At 47.3% G+C, this 15,705-nt stretch overlaps 1 protein-coding gene across 3 annotated transcripts; it reads right to left on the bottom strand.

Annotated features, from left to right (window-relative positions):
- Window positions 1-927: 927 nt before the first annotated feature.
- Window positions 928-7,420, bottom strand: LOC132382809 (mRNA decay activator protein ZFP36L1-like). 3 transcript variants are annotated; one of them, XM_059953278.1, is made up of 3 exons: window positions 7,206-7,420; window positions 6,751-6,791; window positions 928-3,835 (listed from the first exon to the last, which is right to left on the bottom strand). In XM_059953278.1, the coding sequence occupies exon 3, from the start codon at window positions 3,827-3,829 to the stop codon at window positions 2,852-2,854; it is 978 nt and encodes a 325-aa protein (XP_059809261.1). In that variant the 5' UTR covers window positions 3,830-3,835; window positions 6,751-6,791; window positions 7,206-7,420; the 3' UTR covers window positions 928-2,851. The 3 variants fall into 3 exon arrangements, with proteins under 3 accessions (XP_059809261.1, XP_059809256.1, XP_059809251.1); XM_059953273.1 differs by lacking the exon at window positions 6,751-6,791 and having other exon boundaries at window positions 7,206-7,415; XM_059953268.1 differs by lacking the exons at window positions 6,751-6,791; window positions 7,206-7,420 and adding an exon at window positions 5,486-5,698.
- Window positions 7,421-15,705: the final 8,285 nt, after the last annotated feature.

A 15,705-nucleotide genomic window follows, 5' to 3' on the forward strand; every position in this document is an offset into this window, starting at 1 on the left:
TTACGCACCTTGATACATACACTTGTTCCCCTTCCTTCCAAGGCAGGGAAAAGCTACTTGTGCAACATCTCAAAGCTAACTCAATTCAGTTTCAAGTCCGATATCAGAACAGCCAGCACCATGAGACATAATAGATTTTTGTGGTGTTAAAGATGATCTTGTTTCGTTGTTCACTAATATTCACATTCATCTCTCCCATAATGGAGGTACCGCCCACCTCCAGTATTACCAGATCACCCAAGGCTGGGTTACGATCTTCTGCCTCCGGTGTATCATTACTGCCTGGACCCAGCACACAAAGGCCACCCTGGAAGTACAGCAACTTCCGTCAGTCAGTCAGAGCACAGGAAGAGGCCCTTCTGCCCATCAGGTCCCTGCTGACCTTCAAACATCCAGTTATACTAACCCCATTTTGCCCTGCCCGCAGTTCTATCACCTCTACCCAGATCCTGCCATTCACCTGCAACAGCGGGGCCTATTTGCGGCAGTCAATGGGCCTACCCACCCGTCAATCATTGGGACATGGGAGGAAACTGGAAGAGCAGGGAGAAGCCCCACACAGTCACAGGGAGAATGTGAACAGCAGCCCGGGTCAGGATCAAATCCAGGTCACTCAAGCTGTGAAGGCGATACCAACCTTCCCTCTGTTCCCTGGCCCCTCGCAGGTTCCAATTTCCTCTAATGATGATTTAGTGGAGCACTGTCAGCTCGTTTTAAGATCTGGATATCACATGTGAGAAAAACAAGTCTGAGTTTGAGATCAGGTTGTGCAAGTTCAGTGACCGTTGTGTTTGCATTGAAATTCTGTTAGGAATGCATTAATTGACATCATTCAACACCAGCACGTCCTGGCACTACCTCATCACCGATTTCAGCAGAGCTCCAGGCAACAGCTCCGGGTGGGGGAACAAATGCAGAGTTACCACATTTTGGAAAAAGAACATTGGGGTTTATTGGTTTACATCAGAACCAGTCATTACAAAAGCATTCTGTATAAACAGACATTAAAAATAAACAAATGTAGTGAACAACTGAGAAAAAAATACATTCAATTTCTCTTTGTGCCAAGTCCTGCTTGTTTCTCTCAAAAAGAGGGCAGGACCTATCAATACAGGTATTAATTACACGGAAAGCATACATCAATGCTTGGAATGTATTCAACAGGCACTTTTGTGTCACAGTACTGAATCTGCACTTTCTTAAGTCTCTTGCATTGTGGAAGCTGACCCAAAATCCTAAAATAAAGGCCATCGTTGGCAACAAGACTGAAAAGGCAGTAAGCACAAGGCTGACATAAAAATACATGAGAAAAACACCATTTTACCTCAGAAAGGAAGGGGCAGGGAGGGGAAACTAAAAAATAAATAAATTCAAATGTTTTTGTGTTTTTAAATTACTTTTTTATTAAATAAAATAACTGAACAGTAAAGTTACAAAAACCCTCGTCATTGTAGTATAATATATTAAACTGTCAAAACGAAAATAAGAAAAGGAAAAACCTCACAATTTTAAGATTAATAAGATCATAATTTAAACATAAAAGAAAAATATATTTCTATCGTTCGTCATTGTGATAAATACAAACAAAAATGCATATGTTTTGCAATAAATATGTTTTTGATAAGTTAAATAAGCATTTTTTTGTGTGTATGTGTAAGTGAATGCAGTGACAAGCGATATTTTAAATTCTTTCTGAATCTTCTGTGGAACTTTTTTTCAAAGGATAAAAAAAGGAAATAAAATGAATTAACTTGGCACAAGCCAAAGGCGCAGGACTAGCTTGGTAATATTGTATCTCTCACCTTCCCCTCCCCAACCATTTGGAAGCTGGAATACTGACCATCCAACTATTTTTTTTAAACCCCTGCAAGGAAGTTATCCCTGTCCCCTTCCCCAACACAAAGAAATGGCTAATTGCTACAGTTGTTCTGTTTCCTCCAATGGGTGCTCGGAAATAAGCCAACCAGAATTGCAACAGAAAGTCACCAGCCACTGTCGATCCCAGCTGCCAATCAGCACCATGCTTGTCAAATCCAGTCTCGGTGTTGGTAGGTTGTCATTGGAGGTCTCTGAAGGAAGGGTAAAGCAGGGTAAGGATGAGGTAAGCAGGGTCGGTACGAATGGGAGGTTTGTAAGGGTGGGCGAGCAGAGTTGTCCTGATACCCGGTTCATTTTCTGGTCACAAAAGCATCAGGGTAGGATGTTTATCGGCATCTTCCCCACTGAGCTCTGCAAAGGCACTCTGGCAGGGGTAGAGAGGCTTCTGTCACAGACAGGCACAGAAACGTCACATCCAGCTTCTGCTACTCCCGACAATCTCTCTCAGCAAGTGACGGGAAAGTACGCCGTGCGGCTCTCTTTAAGAGAATACTCTTTGACACAACACACAAACTTTTACAGTCCGGCAGGTAGGTAGCTGTCTGACGTCAAACTCTTCCAACAAAGTGCCTCAACTCAACTGGGCCGATCCACCCGGGCAGTCCGAGCCTACCACGTTACACTGGGATGAAAATGCTCTGCAAATCCCAGAACTGCTGACTCGTCAGGAAGGTGGGGGGAACCAAACATTTCCAAAAACTGAATTTCTGATCACACAAAACAGAAAGAGCTAAATTATTTGTGCAGTACCCCTGCTGATCACAGTGAAAAGTTCAACAGTTGCATTGTAGGTCATCAGTGGATATGGTACATAGTTGGCAAGTCAATTCTAACCTGGGTAGTGGGTCAAAAGCTGGCTAACTGGTACTTTAAGGAATAAAAGGTCCATCTTAAATGCTTGCTCAGATTAGGGCTACGTTTCATCTCTGCTGACAGCTCCTCAGCTCTTTGAGAGGGGGCAGGAGGAGCTGAGCTAGTCGTCCGTGATGGAGAGTCTGCTGAAGATGGGGAGGCGCTTGTTGAAGTCGAGGATGGGCGACTCCGAACCGCTGATGCTGCCGGAGCTGCTGAGGCAATCATCGGACAACGAGTCAGGGGGACTGGGCGAGGTCTCAAAGAACTGAGGCGACTCGGCCAGGGGCCGGAGCAGGAACGAAGTCGGGGAGTGGGAGCTGCCCTCGGTGGTACCGGCGGTGGACGCTAAGGGGACCTGGATGCCAATGCTGGGCGCAAAGAGGCTGGCCAGCTCCTGGCTCGAGTAGGTGAAGGGGTTGCTGGCGCAACTCGGCAGGGTGGGGGAGGAGCTCAGTTCTTCCGCGGTGAAGATGGGCGGCGGGGTGATGGACGTGGGACTGTCCAGCAGCCTGTTGCAGGAACTGGAGAAGCCGGAGAAACTATAGCTGTGCTGCAGGCAGGGCCTGTCCGCCTTGTTGGAGGAGGAGAGCGGGAGCTGGTGCTGCTGTTCGTGGGCGGGGGACAACCGCCGCTCCTCCGCGTTGTGGATGAAGTGGCAGCGGGGTCCGTACGGGCAGAAGCCGATGGTGTGGAACGTGCGGCACAGCTCCGTCTTGTACTTGGGGTGGCGCGCCAGGCTCCTCAGCTCGTGGATGCCGTGGGCAAACTGGCACTTGTCGCCATACTTGCAGGAGCCATTCTCCTCAAAGGGGCGGCACAGCTCCGTCTTGTACCGGCTGGAGTTCACCTGGCCCTGGGGCTTCTGCAGGCCCGTCTCCGAGAAGGAGCGGTCGCGGAACTTGTTCTCCTTGTTGGCCGCCCCCCCGCCGCCGGTCTGCTCCAGCTTCAGGCTGTTGAGGATCTGGTTCTGCGTGAACTTGGAGTTAGTGTTCCCGAAGGTGACCGAATGCCGCCTCTGGTAGTCGACCAGTGTTGGCGTCCCGACTGCTTTCCTGTCCAGCAGGGGCATCCCCGTGTTGCTGTTGTAGCTCATCATCTTGTTCTGGAAATGGGCATGGTCAACGGGAGGAAGAAAGATGACACATCACATTAGAGACATCGTCAAAAGACAAGAGTGAGGCCTGTTGGCCCAAGTGCTCGATGCAAGCTTTTTGTCTTATCCCCACCCACCCCCAGCTTCCTTTTGAGATTGCACCAACTGCCCCAAGTGGAGAAACTCAACAGTTCAGGCCCCTCTGCCCTCGGGACTTTCTGCTGAACGCTGCCAAAGATGAGCCCCCTATTAACTCTGCTAATAAAGCTGGGTGAAGGGAGAATCAGCATAGATCTTCATCAAAAATGTGTGTGGGGGGGTGGCTATGGAGGTGGGATTGTCCAATGGAAGGGCACTGTAGACCAGGCCTACCCAGCCCATTGGAGGCGAGCAGGCAGTGGTGTTGAACATGTCCCTCCTCCGTCTGCCCTGCAGCTGAATGGGCAGAAGCAGAAATCAGCCTCATCTGACCCTCCCTACAGGACTGCCCTGGTACCAATCACAAGGCCGTTATTCCAAGCCCACCCTGATCAGTTTCACCTTCTTTAAAATGAATGTGCCCCTTGCCTACTTCCTCTTTGCCTTGGCGGGTTAAGAAAGAGTGCTGCCCCCAGTAGAGGCTGGGTGAATTTGACATCAAATGTGATAAAATATTGTTTACATTCATTAGCAGGCCAAGAAACAGACTGCAGTTAACAGGGCGGAAGTTGACACCAATTAGTCCCCCTACAGCTACAATAAAAGCCCCACTGTGGGTTTGTTAAGCCTGTTGATTGCAGATTTAAGATTCTCTCCCCTGCAAATCACCAAGCCAGTGTCGCCCACCCTGCCCCCTCTACCTCCCAACTTTCTCCCTCCCCTTCCAATGCCCCGAGGACCCCATCCGAACATAAGACACACACCTCCCAGCAAACAAAATAAAGTGGCAACATCTCCAACAACAAGTACGCGATTAAACCCCGAAATGTACAGCGTACATTTAAGGCGGGTGACTGCGAGCCCCCGCGTGTGGTATTTGTAGATCCCCGCCCGCGGGATCCGTTGCCAGCCCCTTATCGCGACAGCGGGGGTGCTTTCAGAGAGGCGGCCGACCCTCCAGAGTGGCGTTCACAAGCGGGACAGACACTCAATGGGGTGCGAAGCTGGCGGGAATCGAGCGCTCCAATTCAGAACACGGGCACGATCTAAATCACAATGCCAACGTTTCAAAATCAGAACCTCCAGACTCAGTCAGAGTGGAAAGGTTTTGATCCTGAACTTAAAATAGCCAGGGGAAGTCAGATAGAAGTGGATTCACTGTTATAAATACTAGTTAAAATTCAACACAGAGACAGAAATGGGTTAAGACAAAATTTTAAAAATAAAACTTATAAACAAACTGGCTCTCCCAACACAAAATCCAAAGCCGCAGACACTCCACCAACATTGGAATGAAATTTTAAAAATCCGATGGCATTTTTTTAAAATTAAAACACCCAAATAAAGGCTTGTAGGCTTTGCGAAAACAGACTCGTTTTACAACTGCAAAACTTTAAACAAGTTTGGATTGAATGGTACAAGAGAGGGGTGTTTAAAAGCTGCAGTGTGTTGTTAATAATAGTGCCCACTTCTTTCCACACCCTCCCTCCCCTACCCGACACGATTCTAAGTCTTTTTTACCTTGCATAAAGCTTCTCCAATATCGTAGAAACAAGAGACTAATTTCGTGGACATTGCCGATGTTAACGGCGAGCAGGGCCACGCGGCGGAGAGGAGACTGGCGGCCGGAGACGGGACGGGTTGACTTAGATCTAGTCGATCGACCACAGCGAGTCCCCGGCTGCTATTATTTTTCTTTCCTCTCTGCTAAATTCACCTACAGACTTTTAGCAACTCGCAGTCCGACATCTGCCATAAATAATTTCCCTTCCATCCGTAGGCGGAACTCTGGTATTTAAATCAGCCAAGCTTGTGGGCAAGCGAAACAACTTCTTGACTGACAGTAAACTACACCCACCAACATTTTTTTTAACTCGTCCCAAGAAAGAAACATTAAACACTTTCAACGATTTTAAAACCATCTAAAATCCGTTCATTTTTGAAGTAAAAGTTTTGGATTGTAAAATATAATTCACTCTAATGACCTCAATGAGAAAATATGTTACTAATTGATAAGGGTTTTTTAAATTGTTGTTTGGTTTCTGGGGCGGGATTTGGACTAGCTACTAGCTCGAAAGGGATTGGGTCTGGACGGGGGGGGGGAGTTATTGCGAAATGTTTAAGCGAAAGGACAGAGTGCACGGTCGTTTAAAACGCTTTGTTTTACTCCCTCATTTCTAAATGTGATCAACTGCAAGGGGTCTAGGCTCGATTTGCTTGTGTTTCTTTAAAGGTAGTTAAAAGTTGAATTAGAAGTTTGTCGAGTTATTTGTCAAAGCCTAAATTAGTGTTTTTTTCTCTCGCAAAGCCTGACGTCCACTAGCCGTGTTCTGGCACTCGTTTTCGACTGATTTGCATTGTGCGAGGCTTATCATGTGTAACAGATGGTTGCAATTTCGGTCTGTTGCAACGGGTTTTGGCGGGAGAGCGCACATGGCGCTAAAAGGGTTTTTTTTTAGCTGGGGAGGGGGATTCAAATTAAATGGGGGTAATGTTATTAAAATCTAAAAACGAATTTAAAGGGTAAGCGATTATTTCTAAAGTAAATAGTCAAGTATTCCAGCTGTTAATCCTAAACAAAATAACCCCCGAGGTTTTTTTAAAAAAAGCTTATTAAAACCAGCTGACAGGGGAAAACCAGTATTTATATTAGTAGCCAGGCCTGTTTTTCTTTGCCTTGTCTTTTGGCTGGAGGAATGCAGCAGGCTTTTTATTTAACTAAACAGAATCGAAAATTCCGATTTAATTCACGGAATTTTTGAAGATTTAAAAACTACATTTCCTACCTCTTTCAAAAACAGAACTCGCTCCAAATGGTCCCAATTTCCTGTTGAATTTAATAAATACTTGCCGGATTAGCAACAACAAAAAAAAAGACATGCTTTCACTAAATATGTTTCGTGTGTGCGTTTTATGTCAAATTCCCTCACATCTCGGCGTTCCTCAATGTTAAACTAAGAACTGAAGCCGCGAAGGTCAAAGTACTGATTCCCCAGTTCAGCACCTTAGGGAGATGAAAACAACGTACAAACATCCACCCACAAACTCTTAAACCCATCCGCATATGCCTGTCGCTCGGCAGAAAGTTATATACTGTACGCTGTCAATTACGTGAACTCAACTTTATTTCTGTATTTTATTTTTGTGGAAACGCTGTAGCGACACAAACATTCTTCTCAAATCAAGGGATGTCGGAATGAGCGGACTGGGTCAGTTTTCAAGTTTTTTTTCTGTTAATTACCTTATCGGCCACTGTGATATATTTTGCAGAAATTCGAACCCAAAGACAATCTCTTTAGATTCATCTGAGGGTGTGCAACTGCTCCTCGTTCTGACGCCTCTCTCCATGTGCCGGGTCTATGCCTAGTTTAGCTTTGGGACCGATTACCCCCACCCCCTTGGCTACAGGGAGGGGAGGTGCTCTGGGATGGCGTGTCGCACTACTTCCTGCTCTCACACACTATAAACAACATCGGCTCTCGCAAAACAGGCCTCGATTCGCCCGTCCCCCACTTCGGACAGTTCGCTGGAACGTTTACCCTGCTTTTTAAAAATCTTAAATAACACACCACTCGCTTTCTGTGTTTTCTCCACTCTCTGTTTTTAATTAAAGACACAGAGTTTCCGTCTTTCCCTTTTAAGCACACGGCCTTCGAGTTGTTCAGCACAGAAATGGGCCTTTCGGTCCGTCACGCCGGTACTGGCTTTGCACTCCACACATACTATTTGCCTTCATTGGGACAATATCCTTTTGTATTTTATCTATTTAAGCGTCTATGGAGACGAGATTCTGCAGGTGCTGGTAATCTGGAGCAATACACACAAAATATTGGAGGAACTCAGCAGGTCAGGCAGCATCTATGGCGGGAAATTAACAGTGAAAGTTTTGGACGGAAATGTCAACTGTTCATTTTCCCTCCCTACCTACTGTCTGACCTGCTGAGTTCTCCAGCCCTTTGGTGTTTGAAAGTGCCTGTCTGATTCCACCTTTCACAATCACAGTGCAAAATAAATATTTTGCCTCAGAAGCCCTTTGAAACTCCTTCCTTCCAATTTAAACTTTGCCCTCTTGTTTTGATACCCCTACCCTGTGAAAAAAAATTATCATCTAATCTATCAATGTGATTTAACTGGAGGGAAAAGGGATCCAGCCTACCCAGTCCCTCCCCATGACTGAAGTCCTCCAGTCTCGGTCATCTCCCGTTGCGTTTTGTAACTCCAAAACATATTGCATTTTGTTATATTTCCCCAGCAAAACTGGTACTTGTTTCTCATTGGCTATTCATTTGCTTAAAAATACTGCACAATTAGCTCAGTATGCATATCCCAGTTATCTGCTGAGCAATTGAATGTGTCCATTTTTACAAAATAACCAGCCGTTTCTGTTCTTTTTTTAAATTTATGATTATTATCAGCTGGAATTCACTTTTTATGAACCCGTGCACTCTTTTGTTTTCTGCCATTTTTGAAACTCCAATTGTGTCTTCCCTTCTGAAGAACACATACCGTGCAGTCAACCAGTTTTGCTTTTTCTCTGTTTTTCTAAACTCGAATGTCCCACTGCTCTTCAACAGGTGGGTGGTCATCTCGGATTCCAAAGCATAAATCTAATTGAAAGGAAAACACGTAGAGCCCATAATATGTGTCTAAATTTGTTTTCTGCTTTAAGCGAGGCACGCACCTCTGGTGTGGCAGCGTAATGACGTATGCCATTTACAAGCTTTCACGTTTAGGTTAACTGTTCATTGTAACCAGTCCCGTGATTAGGCTAGGAATAAACCGGGGGATTGCTGGGTTCAGAGGGCCAGAAAGGTCTATTCCTGCTGTATCTCCGTAAATGAATGAGTAAATAAATAAGCCACAATGGATGAACAACAAAGAATTCTTAAACAAACAATATATTTACATTATTACTGGAATAGTACATACACATACTGCATCTCCTCTGCACCCTCTCGAGTGCATCTTTCAATACACCTTTCCTAAGGAGAAACAGCTCGAACTGCTCCTGTCCCTTCATCATCGGTGAGCAGGTCAGATGGTGTCACCTAACGTTTTTGCTTAACTGTTACGATTGAGTGATTTCTCTCTCCACACACACTGCCTGATCCTCAGAGTGTCTTTGGCTTGCATTTCTGGATTTTAGTAAATGCTGTTGTTTCTTGATTCCCAGTTGGGGGTTGTAGACACACAGTCTGGGGAGAGTTTCTTTGTTTGGAAGTGATGTCTCTTAGTCAAGGAAAACTGAGACCTTATCTACCTTTTCAAAAGGACCTAAGGGATCCCATGAAACTGTTGGAAGAAGAACAGCGATTGGTGGGGGCTGGGGATTGGTATAAGACGGGGTGTATTGCTCTGGCTGTGTGTGGTAGTGGAAATTAGTAGCTCTTTATCCCTTTAACCTGAATCAGGTTACCTGATCGTGTTTGTGGGATCTTGCTCTGTGCAATCGGCACAGTAACAAGGACTCACCGCAGGGTGAAGGTACAAAATGCCTCCAGATTCTGCTCCTTCCTGGGGTGGGTGAAGGGCTCACGTCTAAAGCGATGGTCCCCTCCAGAACTTCCCAAAGAGCCTGATGACATCAATAATCCTGAGGAGGGAGGAGGAGTGGGCTCCCCCCAGAAAAGCTGGATTCATTCACCAGATTGGAGTCAGGTGCATTACTTGATGTCACTTTTCCTGTTGAAGCGGCCTGCAAACGACTAACGGTGTACTTCCCTATTCAACAGTCCTGAGGAAGGGTCCCGGCCCAAAACGTTGACTCTTGATTCCCCTCCTGACCTGCTGAGTTCCTCCAGCACTCTGTGTGTGCTTCTCTGGATTTCCAGCATCTTGTGTTTACAACGTACTTTTTAGCTCATTCTATTGCAGGTTCAAGTTTAAAAGGACAGAGGTCTCTCAAGTTTACCTGAAGCTCAAAATACCAAGGGCTCAATCTGGATTTTAGCAAAGGACAGGAAGGCCGCCTGATTATTTCCCCCCCCCCCCCCCCCACCAACTCTTGACCCAATTGTGTACCAGTTGACTGTGCTGCATTATTATTTGATAGCTAACTCAGCCTGACCAATCCACATGGCTCATTTAGTGACCAGGCAACCAACCTTCTTTCTACTGTCAGCTTCCGTATACTTAAAACTTGAGGGTTATTAAAGCGCCCAGTTGATAACTCAGTGCTATTCCAAACTTGGAGAGGGTGGACACTATCATTGTGGTGAAGAAGGAGGCATTCGAAAGGGCAGAATGATTGTCCCTTACTGATTTGTAGATGCTGAGTGAACTCTTTACCGCTGATGGATTTGAGCTTCCAGAGTGACTCCAGGTTGGAATGAGCTGTGGGGTGGGGCTGAGCTTTGGCAGAGATGAGAACAGTTCTGTGGGTAATGGGTCTGTATAACTCCTACTGACACTGCTGGTCCTGACCTGCATTTCACTGCTTTAACATCACCCCTTTGCTTCCTCTCTCCATCACCGTCAGGACTTTCCTCAGGGTAGGGCCATCTAACACTAGAAAGCATGGGTTTAAGATGAGAGGGGAAAGGTTTAAAGGGAGAACCTCACAAGAGTTTCATATGAGGAGCGTTTGATGGCTCTGGGCCTGTACTCACTGGAATTTAGAAGAATGGGGGGGATCTCATTGAAGCCTATTGAACGTGGAGAAGATGTTTCCTGTAATGGGTGAGTCTAGATACAGAGTGCACGGCCTCAGAAGAGAGGGACGCTGCATTGGAATGGAGATGAGAAGGAATTTCTTTACCCAGAGGGTGGTGAATCTGTGGAATTCACTGCCACCTGTCACGGCGGGTCACTGGGTGCATTTAAAGTGGAGGTTGATAGGTTCTTGATTAGTTAGGGAGTGAAGGGTTACGGGGAGAAGGCAGGAGATTGGTGCTGAGAGGGAAATGGATCAGCCATGATGAAATGGTGGAACAGACTTGATGGGCCAAATGGCCTAATTCTGCTCCTATGTCTTATGGTCTAACCTGGTGTGTGTGGAGTGTGGCAGAGGCAGGTGTAGTGCAGCATTTGGACAGGTAGTATACATGGATAGGAAAGGTGCAGAGGTTCCCAACCTTTTTTTATGTCTTAGACCAATACCATTAAGCAAGTGGTCTCTGGACCCCAGGCTGGGACTCCCTGGGAAGAATATGGGCCAACTGCGGGCAAATTGGACTAGATTAGTTGTCAACCTGTTCAGCATAGAGGGTTAAAGGGCCTATAACTATAACTGTGATTCTCATCAGCAATTATCACTATGGCAATCCTTACCCGGACAGGGATATTCCTTTTGCCCTATCCACTTGCTATCTCCTCTGCATCATAACACAAGCACCTCCCAATTCTGGCCTGAAAGGTTAACTTTCTTCCTCTCTCTACAGATCTCATTAAGCATTTCCAGAATTTTCTGTTTGTATTTTGTTTTATCTTTCCAGCATCTGCATGACAGCGAGGGCACTGGTCAGGGCAATGGTGGACTCTGCTGTGAACGGTACCAGGGCTTTCTGCGTCACCGCAGCTGCTGCTGCCCTGGGAGAGCTGCCAGCAGTCTGGAGCGGTGGCCCCGTGAACTGAGGCCCCCTCTCACCGGAAGCCAGTTTGAGACTCCCCGACCCTAGGGGACAGACTGTGACTACCTTTCAGCCCTGACGAACGTTGCGGGTCGGCCGGAACATCGAGTTGTCCGTGGACCGACGGGCATGTCCCAGGCTGCAGGAGTGCGTGTTGAGGGGCTCAGCCACCGCCGAGTGCTTGGTGGGGAAGGACCTCCGTATAGGGTTGGAGAGGGAGGGGGCAGGTTGGGAGAGGAAGCTCCTCAGTTACAGTACGATGCCACCCTGGGGACCCACATGAGTCATTGATGTGCGGGAATGTAAAAGAACAGTACAGAAAGCATTGACTAGGAATGTGAAGAATGAAAAACCACTGCACTCTTTATCCTTGCAAATCAAGTTTTTTTTATTATGAATAAAGTTTATTTTGTTTAAAACATACTGTGACTGCCTTTATTTATGCTCCGCAGGATTTTCTCACCATTTACCCTGTCACAGGTTGAAGTGAGAAAGCAAAGAGTTCATGTTAAAGCTGAGAAGTTTGAGAAATGACCAGTGGACAAAGCGGTGTCGAGAAGGGAGAATTGGGTGAGTTTTACAAGCGGATAACTCGCAGCATTTCTCTCCAGGGCACATATGAAAACCTGGCCCAGAACTGGCCCTGTGCTTGTGGTCATGAATCTGGCTCGCTGTTTACCCGACTGCGGAGACTGACCCACCTCCTCAGCCGCTTGGTCAATCTATCATCATTGTCTCCTACTTCCTTCCGCTGTAAGCATGACACAACGTTTTCCCCCAGCTCACTTTTTCCACCACTTGTGGAATGGCCCCTTCAAGGTCTGTGAGCAGGACGTGGTCAGTTCCTGGGGCGGGTGGGTAGTGAGAGCTGGAGTGCTGTCGGTTGTAGGAGTAATGTGAATGTCACCACTGCTGACACACTTACAACATCCTGTCTAGGCTGGCGACAGTGCTGATAGATTGAAAGAGTTTCCCCTGGTGTGGAGCTCTACTCTCTTAAGTGTGGAGCAGGAGGAAGGGTGGAGACCAAGGAACTCCAAGAAACCAGGAGGATTCTCCAACCTGTCACAAACATTGCTGTTGTGCCTCCCCGCAACTTAAAACACACTCGTTTCCTCACTCTTCCGCCTCTGAGTGAGTGTCCTTGACCTGAACCGTCAACCTTTTCTCTCCACACAGGGCTGCCTGACCTGCTGAGTATTGGTTTGGCTTTATTGACGTCAGATGTACAGTGAAAAGCTTTTACGCTAGCAGGCAGATCATGCCATACACTTAGCTGGTAGAAAGAAAGGCTAACCAGACTCAGCGACCTCTCTATTAGCTCCAGGACGCACTTAATAAAGGCCACAGAGCTCATGTTCACAGTCTTCTGCTGCTGTAGCCCATACAGTTCAACAAGCTGTGCATTAGGGCATGCTCACCTGCACACCGCTGTTGCAACACATAATTATATGAGTTCCTGTAAGCTCAAACCAGTCTGGCCGGTCTCCTCTGACCTCTCTCATTAACAAGGCGTTTTCACCCTCAGAACTGGATGTTATTGTCTCTCTGTAAACTTTAGAGACTGTTGTGTGTGAAAATCCCAGGAGATACTCAAATCACCCTGCCTGACACCAACAATCATTCCACGGTCAAAGTCATCTCTTCCCCATTCTGATGTTTGGCCTGAACCTCTTGACCATGACTGCATGCTTTTATGCATTGAGTTGCTGCCACAGGATTGGCTGATTAGATATTCACATTAGTGAGCAGGTGTACCTAATAAAGCGGCCACTGAGCGTGGTGTGTCAGTTACAGAGGGAATCCTGGGCAGGTGGGCAGATGAAGTCCAGCGGACAAAATGAGGTGGATTAGAGGATCAAGGGTTCAGCTTTTAGTGTGTAAGAGCTCCATTTAATTGTCTGGTAAACACAGGATAGAGGTTTTCCCCAGGCCTGGTGGAATGGGCTCTGAAGCCATCAGCAGCTTCTGCCAATGGGAGGCGGTAGAAGAGGGAATGACCAGGGTGGGAGGGATTTTGTCTGCTTTCCCGAGGCGGTGGGAAATGTAGGAGGAATCAGTGGAGACGGTATCCCCAGCGATTGCTGTTTTATTTGCCCATATTCCCCCTCCCCTCTTTCTATTGTTGCAGTGAGCTCCACAGATCCCTAGCTTTACAGTACTGGTCCATGGCATAAAACCCCAGAACCCAAGATGATTCCTGTTGGTCAAATGTCTTACTTCTACATTTACAAAACTCATCCAACAGTTCTTCGCAGCCTAGTAGAAGATTGTGTTTTAATTCCTGATGGGTGGGAAGAGCCAGAAACCTGAGCTGGAGCCATCTCAGTATGAAGTGTAGTATGAACATCACTGTTCTGTAAGCACGAGCTGTTCGAGCCTGTGAGCATCTTTGCTCTCCACCTCTCGGTGCAGTCTGGAGAGAAAAGGAAGAGGTAGAAACACAAATCTGACGGAAATGGTCTCAGAACTGGATGGGAGAGAAGCCCTTTTCTGTTGAAAATCGGCCATGGTCAGTGTGCCTCTTGCTGTCCTGCTCATCAGGAAAGTCCCAGGTTCCACTCTCGGCCTGTGCCTATTTGACTGGTGCTGGATTGCTGGGGGATTTGGTTGGCCTTAAGCATTCCGGGGGCGGGTGGGGGGGGTGTCTCTGGGATTCCCATTCATTGATCCCATTGTGAAAACATGCCTGCCCCTTTTAAAGTCTCAGAGTACCAGATAAACTTGTCCATGGTGCCCTCTAAGGTAGTTCCCATTTACCCATATTCAATGTGCATCACTCCAAACCTCTCCTGTCCTCTGGGTATGGGGAGAATGAGGTGGTCCACAGTTGCTTTAGGCAGCTAGAGAGAGGCAGGGAGGTCCACAAGCACCAAGAAAGATAGGGATTGGGGTGGGGTGCCTGTCCCATCAGCAAAACCAACGGGAGGGAGCCGACATGGGACATTAAGTCCAAATCCTGAACTCCCAAGGGAGGACCTCGCACAAGAAAGGGTTGATTGTTGGATTGATGGGTTTAAAAGTCTCTTTCAAGCAGGTCAGCCACAGAGCAGCAGTCGGGCAGGCTGCTCAGCTCTCGCTTGAACTCGGGCCTTGTTCTAAGTGAAACCATGTGACGGGGCTGGAGGGATTAAAGCAGAAATAATTCTTGCCTCTCGCCAGTCTCCAGTCCCCTGGCTGTCCCAGAGCCGCTGAGAGCAGGACCAGGGAGCTGACATCACGTCACCCACGGTCAGAGTGTCGCCTGGTCTGCAGCCTCACGGACAAGTGGCTGCAGGTGAGGGGGTGGGCTGCACGCTCCCACAGGCCCACGGCTTGCTTTCCTGTCCTGGGTAGCTGGAGTGGAACTGTGTCTTCACTGTCAGTGTACACACACCCATCCCTGGGGTTACAAGTTCCGCCATGGATCGGCCCCGGGTCAGGTCCTCAGGCACAGCCCGGGCTCCCTCTCACACACAACGGAGTGTGTCTGTGTGAGTGTGTGTGTATTTGTATATGTGCGTGTGCGTGTGTGAGAATGTGAGTGTGTTTGTATGAGTGTGTGTATTTATATATGTGTGAGTGTGTACATGTTTGAGTCCGTGTGTGAGTGAGTGTGTATGTGTATTTGTATATGTGTGAGTGTGTATATATGTGTGTGTAGGGATCAAGAGCCTACAAGCTCCACAATTCCACAATGACTGACATTCTCCCTTTCTCTCTCTCTCTCACACACACACACCAATGGGTCCTTACATATCCTTAATGACACATCCACATTTATGTGCACGTGCATCACATACACACACACACACACACACTCACACTCACTCACACTTGCACACTCACACTTTCACAAATCACACACTCACACTCACGGTTGCACACTCACACATGCACACTCACACACACACTCACATACACACACTCACACGCACACTCACATACACACTCACACTCACACTCATACACACACACACACACACACACTGACTCACACTCACACACAGGAAGATGCTGGGATAAAACGGTGGGGGACGGGATGGAGGACAGCTAGAAGGTGGTTGGGAAAGGTGAAGGTTAGGCTGGAGTAGAATAAATCTAATAGGAGAGCAGAGTGGACCATGGGAGAAAGTGAAGGAGGAGGGGCATCACAGGGAGGTGATAGGCAGGTGTGGAGGAGAGGTCAGCGGC

The sequence above is a fragment of the Hypanus sabinus genome, chromosome 2 (assembly GCF_030144855.1).
Source record: "Hypanus sabinus isolate sHypSab1 chromosome 2, sHypSab1.hap1, whole genome shotgun sequence".
Classification (NCBI taxonomy): Eukaryota; Metazoa; Chordata; class Chondrichthyes; order Myliobatiformes; family Dasyatidae; genus Hypanus; species Hypanus sabinus.